General features: G+C 51.5%; 10 protein-coding genes across 10 annotated transcripts; 4 read left to right on the top strand and 6 right to left on the bottom strand.

Annotated features, from left to right (window-relative positions):
• Window positions 1-211: 211 nt before the first annotated feature.
• Window positions 212-1,212, bottom strand: BJY04DRAFT_187158 (uncharacterized protein). The gene has a single exon (XM_073710998.1). The coding sequence runs from the start codon at window positions 500-502 to the stop codon at window positions 218-220; it is 285 nt and encodes a 94-aa protein (XP_073572297.1). The 5' UTR covers window positions 503-1,212; the 3' UTR covers window positions 212-217.
• A 530-nt stretch (window positions 1,213-1,742) lies between these two features.
• BJY04DRAFT_217391 (uncharacterized protein) lies at window positions 1,743-3,239 on the bottom strand (the record flags this gene model as incomplete). The annotated part of the gene is made up of 1 exon (XM_073716023.1): window positions 1,743-3,239. The coding sequence occupies one exon, from the start codon at window positions 3,237-3,239 to the stop codon at window positions 1,743-1,745; it is 1,497 nt and encodes a 498-aa protein (XP_073572296.1).
• A 435-nt stretch (window positions 3,240-3,674) lies between these two features.
• BJY04DRAFT_207024 (major facilitator superfamily domain-containing protein) lies at window positions 3,675-5,496 on the bottom strand (the record flags this gene model as incomplete). The annotated part of the gene is made up of 7 exons (XM_073713799.1): window positions 3,675-3,908; window positions 3,978-4,278; window positions 4,330-4,454; window positions 4,505-4,825; window positions 4,881-5,066; window positions 5,178-5,256; window positions 5,306-5,496. The coding sequence occupies 7 exons, from the start codon at window positions 5,494-5,496 to the stop codon at window positions 3,675-3,677; spliced, it is 1,437 nt and encodes a 478-aa protein (XP_073572295.1).
• Window positions 5,497-5,738: 242 nt separating this feature from the next.
• Window positions 5,739-7,442, top strand: BJY04DRAFT_227122 (TauD/TfdA dioxygenase family protein; the record flags this gene model as incomplete). Its single annotated transcript, XM_073718563.1, has 7 exons — window positions 5,739-5,810; window positions 5,865-6,250; window positions 6,308-6,382; window positions 6,447-6,681; window positions 6,743-6,818; window positions 6,926-7,037; window positions 7,141-7,442. 7 exons carry the CDS (start codon window positions 5,739-5,741, stop codon window positions 7,226-7,228), a joined length of 1,044 nt encoding a protein of 347 aa, XP_073572294.1. The 3' UTR covers window positions 7,229-7,442.
• A 340-nt stretch (window positions 7,443-7,782) lies between these two features.
• Window positions 7,783-9,864, bottom strand: BJY04DRAFT_227120 (flavin-containing monooxygenase). The gene is made up of 3 exons (XM_073718562.1): window positions 9,479-9,864; window positions 9,373-9,429; window positions 7,783-9,327 (listed from the first exon to the last, which is right to left on the bottom strand). Exons 1-3 carry the CDS (start codon window positions 9,767-9,769, stop codon window positions 7,795-7,797), a joined length of 1,881 nt encoding a protein of 626 aa, XP_073572293.1. The 5' UTR covers window positions 9,770-9,864; the 3' UTR covers window positions 7,783-7,794.
• A 323-nt stretch (window positions 9,865-10,187) lies between these two features.
• On the top strand, window positions 10,188-12,170 carry BJY04DRAFT_227116 (major facilitator superfamily domain-containing protein). Its single transcript, XM_073718561.1, has 5 exons — window positions 10,188-10,393; window positions 10,441-10,799; window positions 10,853-11,207; window positions 11,268-11,460; window positions 11,511-12,170. The coding sequence occupies exons 1-5, from the start codon at window positions 10,233-10,235 to the stop codon at window positions 11,763-11,765; spliced, it is 1,323 nt and encodes a 440-aa protein (XP_073572291.1). The 5' UTR covers window positions 10,188-10,232; the 3' UTR covers window positions 11,766-12,170.
• On the top strand, window positions 11,706-12,170 carry BJY04DRAFT_187148 (uncharacterized protein). The gene has a single exon (XM_073710997.1). The coding sequence runs from the start codon at window positions 11,772-11,774 to the stop codon at window positions 12,015-12,017; it is 246 nt and encodes an 81-aa protein (XP_073572292.1). The 5' UTR covers window positions 11,706-11,771; the 3' UTR covers window positions 12,018-12,170.
• A 288-nt stretch (window positions 12,171-12,458) lies between these two features.
• BJY04DRAFT_207020 (luciferase-like domain-containing protein) lies at window positions 12,459-14,065 on the top strand (the record flags this gene model as incomplete). Its single annotated transcript, XM_073713798.1, has 4 exons — window positions 12,459-12,758; window positions 12,840-13,084; window positions 13,133-13,572; window positions 13,620-14,065. The coding sequence occupies 4 exons, from the start codon at window positions 12,459-12,461 to the stop codon at window positions 14,063-14,065; spliced, it is 1,431 nt and encodes a 476-aa protein (XP_073572290.1).
• Window positions 14,066-14,139: 74 nt separating this feature from the next.
• Window positions 14,140-15,353, bottom strand: BJY04DRAFT_217385 (uncharacterized protein; the record flags this gene model as incomplete). Its single annotated transcript, XM_073716022.1, has 2 exons — window positions 14,140-15,064; window positions 15,142-15,353. 2 exons carry the CDS (start codon window positions 15,351-15,353, stop codon window positions 14,140-14,142), a joined length of 1,137 nt encoding a protein of 378 aa, XP_073572289.1.
• Window positions 15,354-15,588: 235 nt separating this feature from the next.
• BJY04DRAFT_187145 (SDR family oxidoreductase) lies at window positions 15,589-16,608 on the bottom strand. The gene is made up of 4 exons (XM_073710996.1): window positions 16,422-16,608; window positions 15,999-16,373; window positions 15,753-15,950; window positions 15,589-15,703 (listed from the first exon to the last, which is right to left on the bottom strand). The coding sequence occupies exons 1-4, from the start codon at window positions 16,554-16,556 to the stop codon at window positions 15,620-15,622; spliced, it is 792 nt and encodes a 263-aa protein (XP_073572288.1). The 5' UTR covers window positions 16,557-16,608; the 3' UTR covers window positions 15,589-15,619.
• Window positions 16,609-16,905: the final 297 nt, after the last annotated feature.

Genomic DNA, 16,905 nt, shown 5'->3' with positions numbered 1-16,905 from the left:
AATGTGCTCCGCTCCCAAGGAGACAAATGGATAAAAACAATATGTTATCTCATGATAGGTCTACTTCTGCGCCAAACAATACGATTCCAGATCACCTGCCTGGCTAGGTGTCACTCACTGCAAAATAGCTTCCCAAGTGAACTCGACTCCACGTCGCCTCAGGTCCGTTTGAATCGCACGAAGAGTCTCCACCCTCCCTGCGTCCAGGCTGTCCGGCCTACCCTGTAGAACTATCCGCTCGAGTGTAAAGGCCACGCTGGGTAAGTGCTTTATCATGCGTAAGACACCCGCCACCCCGGGGTTCGACCACGAAGCCACAGTGAGATCTGTGACGCGCAACAGTGAGGGCACATGGTAACGAAGCTGATCTCTCACCCGAAGGATCTCCAGCATAGGGTAGCGGGAGAAGTCGATATCGAGTTGTGCAAGAACTTGATTCGCCGGTGCTAGCAAAGGCATGGCCCGGAATGATACCAGGGTATCTCTGCTGCCCTCTGAGCATTTGTGAGTGCCAACAACGTCGACCTCCTTTAGTGTTTTTCTGTGGTGGAGTAGCGCTTGATTGACGTTTGGAATGTCTCTATGCATTGCGACACAGCGGGGGCAGAAAAAGTAGTGAAGGACTTCAAGTCTCTCGATTCCCTTCATGAGTAAACAAAGACTGTCGGGCAAGAACGGGACAAGGATCTTCAGGTCGCGGAGGGTGGAGGAAAAGTAGTTGGGATTCAGAACGTCGTCGACTCCGGGGTCGGCAGATGCCTGACCTATAGTAGTCACGTTTCGACGGATCAGTGGATAGTTGTGATCTGGAGACCAGTCCGATATACCGATACCCGCGATCTCGATCTTGTCTATATGTGGTAGGTGGTGGCGGTCCAAATGATACGGGAGAGTTGCGACCAAAAGTGACAGAATGCGAGGGAAAGGGGAAGAAGGTCTAGTCTTTGACGCAAAGTAGCGGAAGCTAATAACATTAGGCAGGCTGATCAAAAGATACACAAGCTCCAAAAGCGTAGCACGTTGAGGCAGGGACTTGATTGCATGCCGGTGAGGCCTCTCGTGTTCTGGTCGTTCGATTTCTTTCCAAAGGTCGGTCAGTTGGTAATCAAGGTTTGACCAGGGCATAGAGCCTGTCTCGGGCTTTCCCCAGGCACTTTTCTATGCAGAGGCCACAATTAGTTAATTGAAGGTTGACTTGGAGCAGAAGAACGCACTGCTGGCCAGTTAGGCTCACTTGTCACGTCGGGAGGTTCCACGACGGTAATGCTCCTCACAGTGGCAATGATGGTAGGTCGCTCGATGGCCTGTTGAACAAAACCACGAATTGCGGGAATACTGGAGAGACATATGGAGTGATGGAGGAAGGGGCGAAGGACGAAATAAAACTGGCGGGACAGCAAGGCAAGAGTGTGAAGGGTCGGGTTTAGCGGTGGTGGGGTAGGCGAGCTGCCGGTCGGAATGGCATGGTCATCGTCAACAAGCTGTTTACAGATGATGTAAAGGATGTCGTCGGGGATGCAGAGTGAGGGAGATGATGTGGTGGCGATGGAGGAGGCCATGGTGGATGTGGATGTGGATGAGGATGATGATGATGATGAGAAGGGGAGAGAAAAAGAAGGAGAGATAGGTAAACAAAGCCAAGACTAAACTATGAGCTCCTGCCACCACCACCACCCGAATATTCGAATGATAATTATCTATTACATCTCACTCTATTGCTAGTATGTTAAGGATATAATCCATCAATAACCCCCAAACACAGTTCGGGTCAGAGGCTCCCTCGAGTCATAGCGACACAGCATACCACGCCCCCGGAATACATCTTGAACCCCCACAAGCGTTTTCTCCAGCGACGAATCCTCCCGATGCCATTCCAAGATAGCTACTCCTCTCAATCCTAGCATAACCGTCGAACCAGAAGCCAGATCACACATTACTCGTGCCGTCCACTCTTTCTCCAGCCAGGCCGTCACTGTCAAATACTCCAGATGCGGTGGCAGACTTGCTGTAAGTTCCGCCATCGTTGTGTAGGGCTTAAAAATCAAGAAATCCAGGATATCAAGAACCTTTAACCGGGTAAACAATGACCAGTCATGGCCGACCAAGCGATCCTTTTCCTTTGTCACGCTGTATCGTCGGTGATCGTTAGGAGCTATACGGAGCTCCTTGAGCGTCTCGCGGTGACGGCTGATTCTAGCTAGAAAGTCATCCACGGATTTCACGCTGCTATAACTCGAGAGTTCCGGGTGGAAGAATGACATGAGCTTCAAGCCCAGTACTTCAAGGGCATTGAGAGATTCCAAAAGCGTCGCGAAGCAGTCCAGGCCAAGGTATACCAGATCCACTTTCAACACACGAATCCGGGGCGACGAGAAGTTTAAGCCGGATAAAGAGGTTCCAAAGTGGTCAAGACCGCTGGATAACGTCAAAGTGTGTGAAGTGAAAGAGATGAAGTTGTTGAGAAAGGTCGGCCACATACTCGTGTATAAACCCGTTACTTGCAATTGGCGCAGATTTGTAAAGAGTCGAGAACGAAGATTCGGCTGCATTGTCTCCAAGATTAAGGAGACCATGGTCTGAAAGATAGTGCCGCTCATGGCTCGCCCGTCTGCCCTGATGGTAACCGATGCACCTGTGCGGCAGGCGAAGCCATTATAGCGGAAGTACCTGATGTTCGGGAGCCAAAACAGCAGGTCGAATAAGTCCAAGACTGCGTCGCGTATGCGCCTACGCCGATTGTAGTTATCCCACCGCCGGGTGAGGTCTGCTTCCTGACCCCTCACCCCATCCCACAGCATCTTTCTGAGCGGGAGCTTGTGAAGGGTAAGATTGAACAAGCTTGAGTGTTCACGATATTGCGTCTGCGTTCTCACATGCGTCAAACTCCTAGGTCTCTGAAACCAATAAGAGCTATCGTCGTACTCAAAGAAACTCAAGCCCCGGATGTACCGTGATAGGTTGGGGTTGATACTGATTGTCCGAATTAACTGTCGGTGTGCGTTGGTATCATAGATGACCACTGTCCGATACAGCAGCGGTGTGGCAATGGTGTTGAACTGCCTTGATGTGAGCACCATGGCGCGCAGAGCGCGACCTGCTGCAGTGACACTATTCGGACACACATGGTCTTGGACCTCCAGGCTGTATTCTTCGGCAAAGACGACAAAGATTTCGAGTAGGATGTCGAACGGCAGGTCGGTCATGTTGACACGGGCAGGTCCACTCTGAGCGGACGACATGGTGGAGGTGGAAGGTGGCTCTGGTAGAGAGGGTGGAGGAACTGAAGTAATAAAAGGGGAAAGTTATCATGAAAGCGATGTAATGAGATTCACTTTTGTGTGAGTGGGTGCTATGAGAGAGAAAGAGGACAAGTGATGGCAACAAGAGATGTCCAATACGTGATACTAGTACGTAGACATGCGCACTGCATAGTTGTGCAAGCCCGCCTTTTCCTTTCCTGCCAGATATAGGGACACTTCGCACCCTTGTTCTCACGTCTATGCCACTCTGCTGCTATCTCTTATACCACCCACCACCCAGTAGCCAGATCTAGTCCTCATGCCGTCGCTGTCATTGTCGGATCGCGGGCATGAACAGGCTCCTGGTCAGGCGCAGCTCGAGCAGCCTGTCTTTTCCTACTACAGAGTCAGCTAACAGTGATCTTGACACAGAAATCAACACTCATACCTATCCCATCGATCCAAGAAGCCAAACAACCACGTTCCAATGATAGCCAGTCCACCGAACATGATCAAGATCTGGTATCCATACTTATACTTTGGAGCATCGTATGTCGGGAATGCGACCAACGGAACCCACGCCATGAATGTATAGGTGAAGATATTTCCGGTCGCCACGAGAAGCTGCCTAAGTTCCGCGTTGTTCTGGGTGACTTCCTGACCCCATGCCTGTGTCCAGTCAGGTTAGCAATATTACTCTAGGTTTCTGGTGAGCCAGGACAAGGGGTGGATACGTACAATAATCAACGGTTGGGCAGCAGCGGAGACAAAAGAAAGGAAGAAGGCAAATAGCAGCGCTGCTTTTGGAATGTTCCAGACAGACAGCATGATATTGGCGATAATCACGATCAAGCAGACCACGATACAAGTTTCGGCTCTGGTTCCTGTGCGGTCTGCAATGGTTCCAAAAAAGAGCGATGCCACGACACTGATCGCATTGCCGGCCGTAGGGATTGTGTTGACCTGTGCGGTGCTGTACCCTTGGTCCTTCAGCCAGAGGTTGAAGAAACCGGAGCCTTGCCCTGCTTGCGCCACCATTCTAAAACTAGGTTAGTATTGTGCCTTCGGTTCTTGGAGGGTAGCAACCAACAGATAGGGGAATATGAAAGCCCACAGGTGCCAGCCGGTATAGATTTTCCTCAACTTCCTCCATGTCAACTTCGCCGCTGGCGCCCTCCCCATCTTTGCCTGTCGCTGCACCGCATACTCTCGATCCTATACCTATATAAGTTACTGTCACACCAAGCTCCAGACCAACAACGAACCTTTTTCTTTAGCCAAAACGCCCTCGTATTGCTCGGATGATCTGGAATCGCAAAGTAGCCCCAAGCGGCAATCGGGATGGAGATTATGGCGTCGAAGATGAAAAGCCACTGCCACCCCTTCAGGCCCGCCTTACCGTTCATACCTGTATACAATGCAGCTTGGAGATAGCCACTAAACATACTTGCGATGGCGCTTGATTGCTCGAAGAGAGCCACCCGTTTGGCGAGTTGCGTAGGACCGTACCAACTGCCGAGCAGCGCTGCGTAGCCAGGGAAACTACACGATTCGAGGAGGCCAACGAAGAAGCGCAGGGCATACAACTATACCTAGAGTCAGTAATGCAAGACATTCTCGGACAGCGTAGAAAGAATGTACGGTTTTTGGATTTTTGGCACCAGCCATGGCCATGACAAGAAAGGACCATGCGAGTTCACAACTAGGGATCCAAATCGACGGGCGGACGTATTGGAGTTGGATTAGCTGCGATGGGATTGTTCCAATAATGATCCCGATGTTGAAGTACGTGACAAGGAGGTTTCGCTCGTTGCCGTACATCTCAAGCTGAGTTCGTTAGCTTTGTACAGGCTGGAGCTAGTAAACAGAGAGGTTAGGACGTACATCTTCACGCATACCACTGACGTATGCATTGGCTAGGGTAGTTTAGCTGCAGACACTCATTGGGGTGTGCCACGACGTACAGTAGTTCTGTTGGTCGAGGTACTTGATGAAGTATCCCAGCATTGTATAGGAGCTGCACAAATCAGCATCCCGATCAGCTAGTCGGAACCCATGACACTCACAACAGAAAATAGTCAACCTTTCTGACAAATCTCCGCTCCTCAGGATCCCCCTCAAATGTGTCCCAAACATAGCCCAACGCCCTTCGCCACACGGGAACATTTTTGGGAATATCAGTCCGGATCGACGAGTCAGAAGGGCTCACCTGCCCAACAGGCTCCTCCGCTGTTTGTGCAGGCTGCTTGACATCCATGTCGCTTGCTTCCTTTCCAGCCCTCATGCACTACCATTATCACCTCCAAAACCAACACGGATCCGGCACTTTTATACCGAAGGTCAATCAGCACGCCATATCATCACGGAAGGTTGGAGGTGTAGCACGCAACACATGCATACACGCTTCTGCCGCAGGAAATACCTCGTGGCTGGGGTATATAGCCAGCGTCAGGTTCGAGTGTAATCTGCTTTCCTATCATTGCAACATAGTCAAACGAAATGGCACCTGCAGCTTTGGAAGAGACCCAGCAGCGTCCCGCGGAGACGTCAATTGATTATACCAAGACCGAGGTAAGCCTCCCTCATAACAGGTTCAGGCAATAGCTGTATTCGAGTAATGTATAGTACAAGTACGCCCGCTACCTCCCATACTTTACTCCTGGCCTTCAAGCTCCCCTCGAGGAATTCAAACATGACGACCCTGGCTCTCGTGCCAATCCATCATACCCAGCCCTCCTCTCCGGTCATGTCAAAGCAATCGAGATTACACCTAACATTGGCACGGAGCTACACAACATCCAACTTAGCTCCCTCAGCTCCGCTCAAAAGGATGAACTAGCTCTTCTTGCCGCGGAACGCGGTGTCGTGATCTTTCGCGACCAGGACTTTGCTGATATCGGTCCTGAGAAGCAGCGAGAGTTCGGGCGACATTTCGGCCCGCTCCATGTGCACCAAATGGGTGGCCATATTAAAGATTTTCCAGAAATTCTACCTGTCTACAGGGATTTTGTGTAAGTTGTTTACTCTCTCGGCATGGTCTGGCTGACGAAACTAACAACGCCTTTCAGGAGCGGAGCAAAGGATAACGAGATCTCGAATAACGTTAGCAGTATCAAATGGCATTCGGATATGAGTTACGAGGTGTATGTTTTCTTTCGCCCTCTCTCCTGTATCCTCTGCCACCGTCAATTAACACCAACTTTCTAGCAATGGAATGGGAACAACAATCTTCTACCCCCTTGAAGTCCCCGAATCCGGCGGCGATACGCTCTACCTTTCTACCACAGCCGCCTACGAGCACCTCTCGGAGGATTTCCGGGATCGTCTCGCGGGTCTCAAAGCAACGCATTCTGGCTTCTCGCAAGCTGCGGTGCACGACCACCGAGACCGGTATATCCGTGACCCAATTGAGACTGAGCATCCTATTATCCGGACCCATCCGGTACCTAACCTTTTCCCTTCTTTCTGGATTGAGACGAAGTGTGGAGCTAATGCCGAAACAGGCAACAGGCAAGAAAAGCCTCTACGTGAACCGCCTGTACACGCGGAAGATAGTAGGCTGGAAAGAAGAGGAGAGTCGTATGTTCTTACTCGCCTCTCTTGGCTTTGCCTTCACTATACCATGTCCTGGCAATCTCGTCTTCCTACTCTAAGTATTGCAACTACTAACCCACTGCCTTGCACAGAAACAATCCTCAACTTCCTTTACGACCACATCGAAAAAGGCCAGGACTGGCATATCCGCATCCACTGGACACCGGGAACAGTGGTTGTATATGATAATCGGGTCACACAGCAGTACGCCCTCCTTACCACGTCTTAGTTGATAGATCCCGCTTTCGCCTCTCAAGGCATTCAGAGAAAATTGCGTTGTGTCAACTCAGCTAACTGCCAATCCCAGCTCCGCATTACGCGATTTCCGCGTCCACGAAGCAAAGACGAGACGGCATATGATTCGGATTACCCCGCAGGCTGAGCGGCCGTATTGAGGATTACTGGACGATAAGCTTGAAGGACTAGCCTGGAACGGAGGAGTGCTGTCGAGTGATTGATCCTACGGGTGGCGTCATTGCTTGGTGCAGAGAAGCAACAGGGGTGAGGGTCGGCGATAGGATTCTGCATGCTATTTCGGTGTTTATGTTATAAGCTAATGTATGGCTGTAAAGCCGAATCCCGACCGGTGGAATGCCAATATCAGTACGGGCTCACGCTTCGTATATCCAAGGTTATGCGCGATGGTACTGCTATCCTTAGTATGTATCTTCGCTCAACCTACCCATCTGTTTAGGCTGTAACAAGCAAATAATAAACAATCAAAACCATGTGGGAGACATAGGACATTATCTCGAGTTTGATATTGTGAGTGGAAACGGTTTTATGGCTCGGACTTTTGAATGCGCTGTTAACGTGCAGGGAATTACTAGCAACTAGAGACGAAGAAGTCCTTCAGTGGTGCTACCCAGTTATCTATAAGCATAGCATGTACATTCTGAGCTTGCAAACGAAAGCGAAATGCTTTCCAGCGTTTGGATACATATCAATTCCTTAAGAACGTTCAAGCCTCCCACCACTGCTCATGATACCCCCTCAAATCGACCCCTCCTTCCTCCGTCGCTTCCTGCTTCAAATAGTACGCAAAGTCAATCTCACCCACCCTGTCCCCAGTCCCCTTCGCCTCAACATCCCGTCTAGTCCATCCATTCCCAAAATACCCAAACCGGTTCCCCTGGGGATTATGATGCGTGTACTCAAAATCCTCCCACCGCACCTCCTTCCGGATATAATGCACATGCGCGCCACTCCCCGGCCAAACAGCGACAATCCGCCCGTTCTTCGTGTGGTTGTTATACCAGCTGCTACATGTCTCAGACAACACAGTGGTTGGGAAAAACGACTCGCAGTAAGCGCGGAAGTCCCTCACCGCAGCTTGCGAAGGCGTGATTGTGCGTATCCGCTGACTCGAGACCTTCCTCAGCACTTTCGCAATATACGTGACCTGCGTCTCGATCGTATGCGGGACAGTCCCTGCAAATCCAGAGCCGGAGTTCGGACCAAGCACGAAAAGCAGGTTTGGGAAGTTCGGCGCGGCCATGCCGAGGTATGTATCTGGGAATCCTGGGTCGCCGCCGACAGACCAGGATGATTGGAGGTTTTCTCCTTTGCCGTTGTAGATTGGGATTGCGGGGGAGGTGTTCGTTGCTGCGCCGGTGGCGCAGATCACTGCGTCGACGTCTCTCTCCTTTCCGTCATCTGTTCGAAGCCCTGATTCTGTGAATGTTGAGATGGGAGTGCGGATGTATTCGACGTTCGGTTTGCCGATAGCCTCGAGGTACCCCGGCCCGGGGGTGAGTCTCCGACAATTCGGCGCGAAGTCCGGTAGAACAAGGGGAAGCAGATCTTGACGATCGCCGAGCCGTTGCGCCATGAGCTTTTTGAACTCCTCTCTTGCAGTCTTATTTACCTCGCCGCCCTTCTCGACGATCGCAAACCGGCTCCAGGCCTGCGACTCGAGTTCCTTGCGGTATTTGTGGTACTCTTCACTATTACTGCTCCACGTGGATTTCAGGTCTTCGGAGATAGGTATGTCGCGGGAGAGTTTCTCTTTCCCTAGTGAGCCGGCGACCCAGGTTGGGTTGCGTGTGTAGTGGTCAACACGGGTGGCAACCTTTTGTAGCTCAGGAAGGATCTGTAGACCAGATGCCCCGTTGCCGATGAGAGCTACAGTCTTTCCGGCTGGATCGAAACTTGTATCCCAAGCACCTGTATGGATAACTCGTCCCCTGTACCCTTCAATACCCGGGATGTTAGGGAGAGTCGGCCGACTGAACCGACCGCTTGAAAGGATCACGAAGTCACTCTCGTCTGTTTTGGTTATGACCTCTCCTGTTTCGGGATTGGTGGTTCGAATGCTGACAGTCCATTTGGCAGTTGAGTCTGACCACCGCGCGTCTAGGACTTCGGTATTGGTGGTGATGTACTTCCACACGTCGTATTTTGTTGCGAGGGATTTCCAGTAATGTTTGATTTCAGCCCCTCGAGAGTAGTTTTCACTCCAGGTTGTACTAGGAGAGAAGGTTGATTGGTAGACCTGGTTAAATCAGAACAAGCACTTAAACCAGCATCAAAAACATACATGAGAAGGAACATCACAGCGCACGCCAGGATAGGTATTTGCGTGCCAGACGCCGCCCTATATCATCAGAACGATATATTGACCTCTTGCAATCGGAGTAACATACGATATCAGTGTAGCGCTCATAAATCGTCAAACTTAGACCCGGGACCTTGGCGGGAAGCAAAATGCCCGCTGTGATTCCTGTAATGCCAGCTCCGATAACGATCGCCTTGAGCGGGATTTTCTCGTCCACGGGGTGACTCTCCAAGACAAATGGAGGATTGATAGTTCGAGGAAGACTGTCTTGGCTCTCATCCAGGAGTGAAACTGACTCGGCGGTGATAAGCGGGCCTTTCAGGTCATTGAGGATTTCCTCGTCCGTGTGTTGTGGTGGCGCGACTGCCGAGGGGGCCATGATAATTTTCAAATTGTGGTATAGTTATCTGTATAGAGTGGGATCAGAAGGATTGCTATACTCCTTGGTACAACTCCCCTACTGCGACTCATTGCGCTCGTCAATATATATCCAGAGCTGGAAGTCTGCATTGCGACATGGCACGACTCGTGAGAATCACGATATATAGACGATTCGCACGCGAGAGTTGGAGTAGGTTGAAGACCCTCGAATTCAGCCGTGTCCAAAAGGTGCAGGTGTTCTATCAGTGCAGGGCCCACCGAAATGAGCAGTACCCCAATGGCGTGCCAAAAGCAGGGATTGACGTCGAAGCCTCCATTGTGGAGTCGGTCCAGACTCGTTGAATTTTTCTCCGGACGACCGGCTGGTGGCAGACTTTATAGATAACGACCTTGGGGTTTGTTCATCCACTCCGTATAGCTTTTGGTCTCTGTTTCTGAGACTGATATCTTCATAACTCACAATGGCCGACAAGCAGGTCGCCCAGACGCAGGTAGCCTCTCTTGATGGCCCCGACCCCCCACCCAAAACCCGATGGCAGCGCATCGAAGCCGTAATCTGGGACGCAGGCTATCGCAACGAGGAGGAAAGAAAGCTCGTTCGGACACTCGACATCTTCATCCTGTACGTTCCCCTCTCGCTTTTTACTGTCTCAGCGCTCACAAATCCAGATCGTGGGCGACATACGGCTATTTCATCCGCCTCCTCGACAGCGGCAACATTACAAACGCCTACGTCTCCGGCATGAAAGAAGACCTCAACTTCCAGGGGAATCAATACAACCTGCTGCAAACATTCTTCACGTGCGGGTATCTGATCGGGCAGATCCCGTCGCAATTTTTGCTTACCCGGGTGCGCCCGTCGTATTATATCCCGACGGTGGAATTATTATGGTCGATCATCACCTTCTGCTTTGCGGCTGTGAAGAACGTCAAGGCTGTCTTTGCCCTGCGGTTTTTGATCGGCATGCTCGAGAGCCCGTTTGCTGTGGGTGTGTTGACGATTATGGGGAGTTGGTATACGCCGAAAGGTATTCTCCTTCGCCATTGTATCCATCGCAGAATAAAAAACTAATGGGTAAAGAACTGTCAAAGCGAATCGCAATCTTCTACTCCGCCTCATACGCTGCAAGCATGTTCAGCGGCTACCTCCAAGCCGGAATCTACAAAGGCATGGACGGACACTTAGGTCTTCCTGGATGGCGGTGGCTGTTTATCTTCTGCGGTGTAATTTCTGTTCCTGCCGCGCTATACGGTTTCTTTGCAGTTCCCGATAACCCGTATAATTGCAAAGCGCGGTGGTTGAGGCCTGAGAAGTTACAGCAGGCTAAGGCGCGCATGGAGGAGATTGATCGCCGGGCGCCGGTGAGGTTGACGGTGAAAAAGGTAAAGAGGATCTTTTCGCGGTGGCCAATGTATGCGTTTATTGCGACGCTGATGTGAGTTCTCTTAGCTGATCTGGAAGAATGTAAGAGGGGATGCTAATGCTGGTATGACAGTTTCCATTGCGTCGTGACACAACCGCTGAACTATTTCGCTGTTTGGTTGAAATCTCTCGACCGTTTCTCAGTGTATCAGATCAATCTCTTCCCGACAGCTGCGCAGGCCTGTGGGCTTGTTACAACGCTGCTGTACAGTTGGCTCTCCGACGGCCTGGGCGGGAAGAGATGGGAGATCCTGATTATTCCCGCTGTACGCTTCTTCGCACCCACTGCCCTCAATGTGCTGACAGTACGGTTTAGGTGATCAACTTTATCGGCATGGTTATTGTCGCAGTGGGCCCAAATTACGGGGCGACATTCTTTGGGTACATGCTCAACGGCGCAAGTTGGGGCTTCTGGCCTGTCCTATACGCCTGGGCAAATGAAATCTGTCATAAAGATGCAGAGGAGCGCGCGATTGTTATTGGTGTTGCGCAGACGTTTGGCCAGGCTTTCGTTGCCTGGGTTCCTGGTATGTATTCCCATAGTTTGCTCCTGAAATGGGGTGGTATATAGGAAGCTATGGCTGACAGGGTTACAGTGGTGATTTTGGACACATCGAAATACGCCCCCAAGTTTACGATGGGATATAGTATTATGTCGGGAATCAGTGTGCTGCAATTTGCGATGATCTTTGTGCTGAGGTACTTTGCGAACCGGGAGAAGAGACTTGAGGTGGAGGAGGAGGAGCGACTTGCTGCTAGTGGAACCGAGTCGCCATCATCGCCAATAGGACCAGCAACACCTGTTGATGGATCGAAGATTTGACAGCACAGGCAGTCGCGATCTCCACGTGTTGTTGCACCAGTTGGGGTAGAGATGGTGTGCGCATCCTGCCGGGAGGATAGAGAGCCTTGATACGAGGCGGAAGACGACATTCAGGCTATAATTGTGTTTGCATACAAAGCATAGAAATAAGATGGCCTATTGAATACCTGTCTCCAACTCTGATCTCTAAACGATTAGGCTCGAGGTGAACCCTGCGAGTCATTCATTGTCAGCCAGCTCCTCATCTAAAAACCCTTGATGCTTGTTGCACCATCGCGTCATTGCGAGGGGCATGAACGCAAGCAAAACTTCTCCAACTGAGCCTTGTCAATGGACATGCTGCGGTCCTCAAACCTCACCTTAGCAAAACATCTTTCGGTACACACCTGCTCTGAGTAGTTAACGCATCCCGTGGGTCAATTACATCCAAGGCAGATCAACATGACCGACACCGCTCCTCAAGCCGGTGGTACCCCGGCAAAGAAGCGCATTCTCCTCAACGGCTTCGACATGTTCACTGTCGGACATCTCTCCTTCGGACAATGGAAGCATCCAAATGACCGGGCGGCAACGAAACGCAGGGACCTGTCATACTGGACAAATCTGGCGAAGATTCTGGAGAAGGGCGACTTCAATGCGCTATTCCTGGCCGACTCTTATGGACTGTACGATACGTATCAGGGCAAAGGCGATACGGCGATAAGAGAGGCGACGCAGTTTCCGATGGGGGATCCGAGTATCGTACGTCTTCTTTCTTCGAGTTTTTGACATTGCATGCTGGGAGGTGGGTTCTGGAAGCACAGCTAACGGCGCAACTGGCAGCCGATAACAGCGATGGCCACAGTAACAAAGAACCTAGGATTCGCAATCACAACCTCAACATCCTACGAAGCGCCATATGTCGTGGCAAAACGCTTCTCCACACTCGACCACCTAACAGGCGGTCGCTTCGGGTGGAATATCGTCACATCGTGGAAAGCGTCTGCGTCAAAAGCCGTTGGCCTTCCACTGGTCGAGCACGACAAGCGGTATGAGATTGCGGACGAGTATCTTCGGGTTCTGTACAAGTAAGGCCTCCACCCAACTTTAAACTCCGGATATTGAAACCGCCTCAGACTCTGGGAAGGCTCCTGGTCCGACTCGGCCCTGCAAGAGAACCCGCAAAGCGGAATCTACACCGACCCCAGCCAGATCAAGTTCGTCCACCACCACGGCGAGCACTTCAACATTGACGGTCCACATATCCTCGATCCCTCGCCTCAGCGAACACCATTCCTTTTCCAGGCTGGAACTTCACCTGCTGGCATTGCTTTCGGGGTGAAACATGCAGAGGGGATCTTTGTCTCTGCGCCGAGCCCACATATCCTGGCTCCTAGGATCAAAATCATTCGTGAAGAAGCGAAGAATACAGGGCGTGATCCGCAAAGTGTGAAGGTGTTCGCGATCTTTACTCCAATCCTAGGAAAGACGGAAGAGGAGGCGCAAGGTAAGTATCAGGAGGCTCTGGACTTGGCGAGTGCAGAGGGTGGGCTGGCGTTTTATAGTTCGAATATCGGTATGCTCTCTCTACTCGGTTTAAAAACAAAGTGCTAACAGGTGCAGGCATTGATTTGAGCAAATTCGATCTCGATACAGAGATCAAGCCTGAAGACGTGCATGTTGACGCGCGGGTGCACTCTTCCATCAACACACTCTCCTACCACGGTGCAGACGTACCAAAGTGGACGCCACGCAACATTGGCAAAATTATCTCGATCGGCGGTAATGGGCCTGTCGCGGTGGGTACTCCGGAGAAGGTAGCCGATATTATGGAAGACTGGATCAGGGTTGCAGATCTGGATGGGTTCAATATCGGGTATGTGTGGACGCCCGGGACGTTCGAGGACGTCGTTGAGCTGTTAGTGCCGGAGCTTAGAAGGAGGGGAGTTTATGCTCCGAAAGGGGAGACTGGGACTATGCGGGAGCGCGTCTATGGCCCTGGGCAGAGTAGAGTAAGAGACGACCATACGGCAGCGCAGTACCGGTATGAGGTGTATAATGAGGACTAGATTCCAGTACTGAGACTATGAGCATAAAGCCTTAGTCGGAGGCGCAGATCAACCTTCAAGGCACCAAGCCAAATTCACGCCGCATTCTCCTTTGCAATAGCCTCGTTGAATATTCTCTCCACCTGATCGAGAATACCTAGTACCCGAGCTAGGTGATTCGAGCCACTCTTCTCAAGCCAATGCGGACGACGGGTGAGGGAATAATATGCCGGTCCGAAGCGATTCCAATCCAAATTGACCAAATCATCCCTAGCGCCCCCATTGCCTATAAGTAGCATGCTTTGAGCTTCCATAGTCCTGGCAATCCAAAACTCATCCGGCAGTTTCCACTGGAACGCTGCCAAGGTGTTCCTGGCGTCCCGGATGCTTTGTTCCTGGACGTATCCTGGACGACTGTCGCCAAGGACCATGTCCATAATATTCATCGCAATATCCACGGGTATATTGGTGTACGAGCTTGCGAGGGAAGGTGTGGGCTGGCGATGAGGCTGGTTCGTGACGATGTAACGGGTAGCTACTGCCTCCAGGTCACGGATCCGTAGCAACCCCTCGGGTTCATTTACCATTGCAGGGCCATGAAATCTTGCAGTACCCCATTCGTGCTTCTGGACCCGCCGACGGCGTGGTCTCTGGTCGTGTTTGAGAGCGCACGTCCCCGGTCTAAACTTCCAGTTGGCAAAGTTGTTTTGCCAAAAGCTTTCGATCGATTGCACCAATACGGCCAGATTCGGTTTCACCATTCCCGGACCGATAATCTGGTTCGCTAGCTTCCAGCAATGAGCATGCACGGGGTAGCCGATTCTCTGTCCAGCCTCACGGTTCTCATCATGGCCCATAATGTTCGCCATGTAGTAGTGGACGTTCCAGCAGTCGGTCTTCAGGATGATCCCAGCGATCCGTGCTCTGTTTTCGTCGCCGGAACGGAGCGGTAGGGCTGGGAGTACGAGCCGGAGCCAATTCCGGAGAGGGAGTATTCGTTTGTCAGGGGGTCCAGGAGAACTAATGGTGGACCATCGGTCAGCGAGTAGCTCTAAGGAAGACAACGGGACTCACTGGCGCGATGAAACTGCATTCACTCCTGAGGATTGCTGGCGAAATCGTCCTCCTCAATCTCCTTCGCGGGGACGATGGTGCTTCTCCAGCGCCGCCTTCGCTTCAGACGCACCCAGTCCTTTCGACTCGAGATGAAACGTGGATTGTAGTCGGCGATGTCGGAGCCGCAGATCAAGCAAGTGAGGTAGCGGTCCCAATAGCCGGCTTCGTAGTAACGGATTGCCTGGAGTGCCATTGGGGCGACGACAAGAATATGTAGAAGATAGATGGTAGATTGAAAGAAGAATGATGAGCAAGCACAAGGGCGGGTACAGGGAAATTCAAGAGAAAGTTGATGTGGGAAGACAAGGTTCTCGCTTTGCAAAGTAACACACCATGGAGGGATTTTCCGTCGACGGGTTTACCATCCGCTTCGCTTGTTTGCGTCGTCATCAAAGAAACCAGGCAAATCTTCAATTTAGTACAATTCAGCGAATAGATACAAAGTCATTCGTCACCACCTTACGGAAGGGTGTATCCACCATCAATCACAATATCAGCGCCCGTCATATAGCTAGATGCGTCAGATGCGCAGAAGACATATGCCTAGAAAGGGGGTCAGCGTGGATCAGGAGAAAGCACGAAAGGCACTCACCCCCTTCAGCTCATGCGCCTGCGCCATTCGCTGCGCCGGAATCATGCTATACCACTTCTCCTGCCACTCCTTGGGGTGGATGTCCAGAATTTCCGTCGCGATAAATCCAGGGGAGATGCAGTTGACGCGGCAAAAGTCAACCCATTCTACTGATAGACATTTTGCCAGCTGCACGACTGCGGCCTTTGAGGCATTGTACTATTGCTGTCAGCACGACCTTCTAGCTCACATTCCAAGGTAACGTACCGCTGCCTGCTTCTGAGGCACATTGACCAGTCTCGCGCTCACCGACGCTGTGAAAATAACATTTCCACTTCCCTGTTCCTTGAAGATTCTTGCCGCCGCCTGAGCAGAGTAAAAGGCACCATCGAGGTTCACGTCCATGATTTTCCTCCACTCTGCAACACTGTAATCCTCCGCCGGGACATTGGTCGTGATTCCGGAATTGACGACGATGATATCAAGCCGTCCGAAATGTTCCCGGATGAGTTCGATGGTGGACTCAATTTCATTCTGGTCCGTCACATTGGCTTTGTAGGCACCTACAGTTACGTTGTTGGCTGTTCTGATCTCGGTGGCAATTTCATCGGCGTTTGGGGAGGAGTTGTAGATGATGGCAATCTACAAGGCGTCAGAGTACGGTAATGGTTCAGTGAGAAAGGGACAAACATCTGCTCCAGCCTCCGCGAGACCGCGGGCAACTTCGAGACCTATGCCCCGGGCTCCTCCTGTGATAGCAGCGACCTTGCCACGCAGGTCGAATGCCTTCATGACATGCTGGTTTGGGGGCTGGGAGAGGACCATTTTGCCAGGCTGAGTGAATGTCTGTGGCTTGAGGTCGGGGTGAGAAGAAAGGCAGGTTGAGTGAAGAAGCAGAAGCACCCCGCACTGAAGCCATTCTCCAACTCGGCGATCATCTCCGGACCCACAAACCTTCTCCCGAGGTTCGACCTTATACTTCTTGGTTGGTTGTGATTCGCCCTGGATCCTGGTCCTATTATTATGGGCACTACACGACCCTCCACACTAGTGACAACAGTTCTTGGGATACTGAGGTGTGGAAATATCTACACGCGCTTGACGCTACGCCTGCAGGGCACGTCGCAAGATTTTCACCATCCCATGTTTCCAAGCTTTCCAATTCAAAGCTACG

Source organism: Aspergillus karnatakaensis (assembly GCF_047715665.1).
Source record: "Aspergillus karnatakaensis strain CBS 102800 unplaced genomic scaffold BJY04scaffold_19, whole genome shotgun sequence".
In the NCBI taxonomy this organism is placed as follows: Eukaryota; Fungi; Ascomycota; class Eurotiomycetes; order Eurotiales; family Aspergillaceae; genus Aspergillus; species Aspergillus karnatakaensis.
The sequence above is the reverse complement of the archived record's forward strand: the minus strand, read 5'-3'. Positions and strand labels throughout refer to the sequence as shown.

What these genes read in the sequence shown, in the direction of transcription:
- BJY04DRAFT_187145 (XM_073710996.1), bottom strand. Translation starts at nt 16,556, where the DNA reads ATGGTCCTCTCCCAGCCCCCAAACCAGCATGTCATGAAGGCATTCGAC. An exon ending in TCGCGGAGGCTGGAGCAGAT is followed by an intron (nt 16,374 to 16,421) that starts GTTTGTCCCTTT and finishes GACGCCTTGTAG; the next exon opens with ATTGCCATCATCTACAACTC. An exon ending in AGGCGCATGAGCTGAAGGGG is followed by an intron (nt 15,704 to 15,752) that starts GTGAGTGCCTTT and finishes CCCCCTTTCTAG; the next exon opens with GCATATGTCTTCTGCGCATC.
- BJY04DRAFT_187158 (XM_073710998.1), bottom strand. Translation starts at nt 502, where the DNA reads ATGCTCAGAGGGCAGCAGAGATACCCTGGTATCATTCCGGGCCATGCC.
- BJY04DRAFT_187148 (XM_073710997.1), top strand. Translation starts at nt 11,772, where the DNA reads ATGGCTGACAGGGTTACAGTGGTGATTTTGGACACATCGAAATACGCC.
- BJY04DRAFT_227116 (XM_073718561.1), top strand. Translation starts at nt 10,233, where the DNA reads ATGGCCGACAAGCAGGTCGCCCAGACGCAGGTAGCCTCTCTTGATGGC. An exon ending in ACACTCGACATCTTCATCCT is followed by an intron (nt 10,394 to 10,440) that starts GTACGTTCCCCT and finishes TCACAAATCCAG; the next exon opens with ATCGTGGGCGACATACGGCT. An exon ending in AGATCCTGATTATTCCCGCT is followed by an intron (nt 11,461 to 11,510) that starts GTACGCTTCTTC and finishes AGTACGGTTTAG; the next exon opens with GTGATCAACTTTATCGGCAT.
- BJY04DRAFT_227120 (XM_073718562.1), bottom strand. Translation starts at nt 9,769, where the DNA reads ATGGCCCCCTCGGCAGTCGCGCCACCACAACACACGGACGAGGAAATC. An exon ending in ATGAGCGCTACACTGATATC is followed by an intron (nt 9,430 to 9,478) that starts GTATGTTACTCC and finishes CTGATGATATAG; the next exon opens with GGCGGCGTCTGGCACGCAAA. An exon ending in GCTGTGATGTTCCTTCTCAT is followed by an intron (nt 9,328 to 9,372) that starts GTATGTTTTTGA and finishes TGATTTAACCAG; the next exon opens with GTCTACCAATCAACCTTCTC.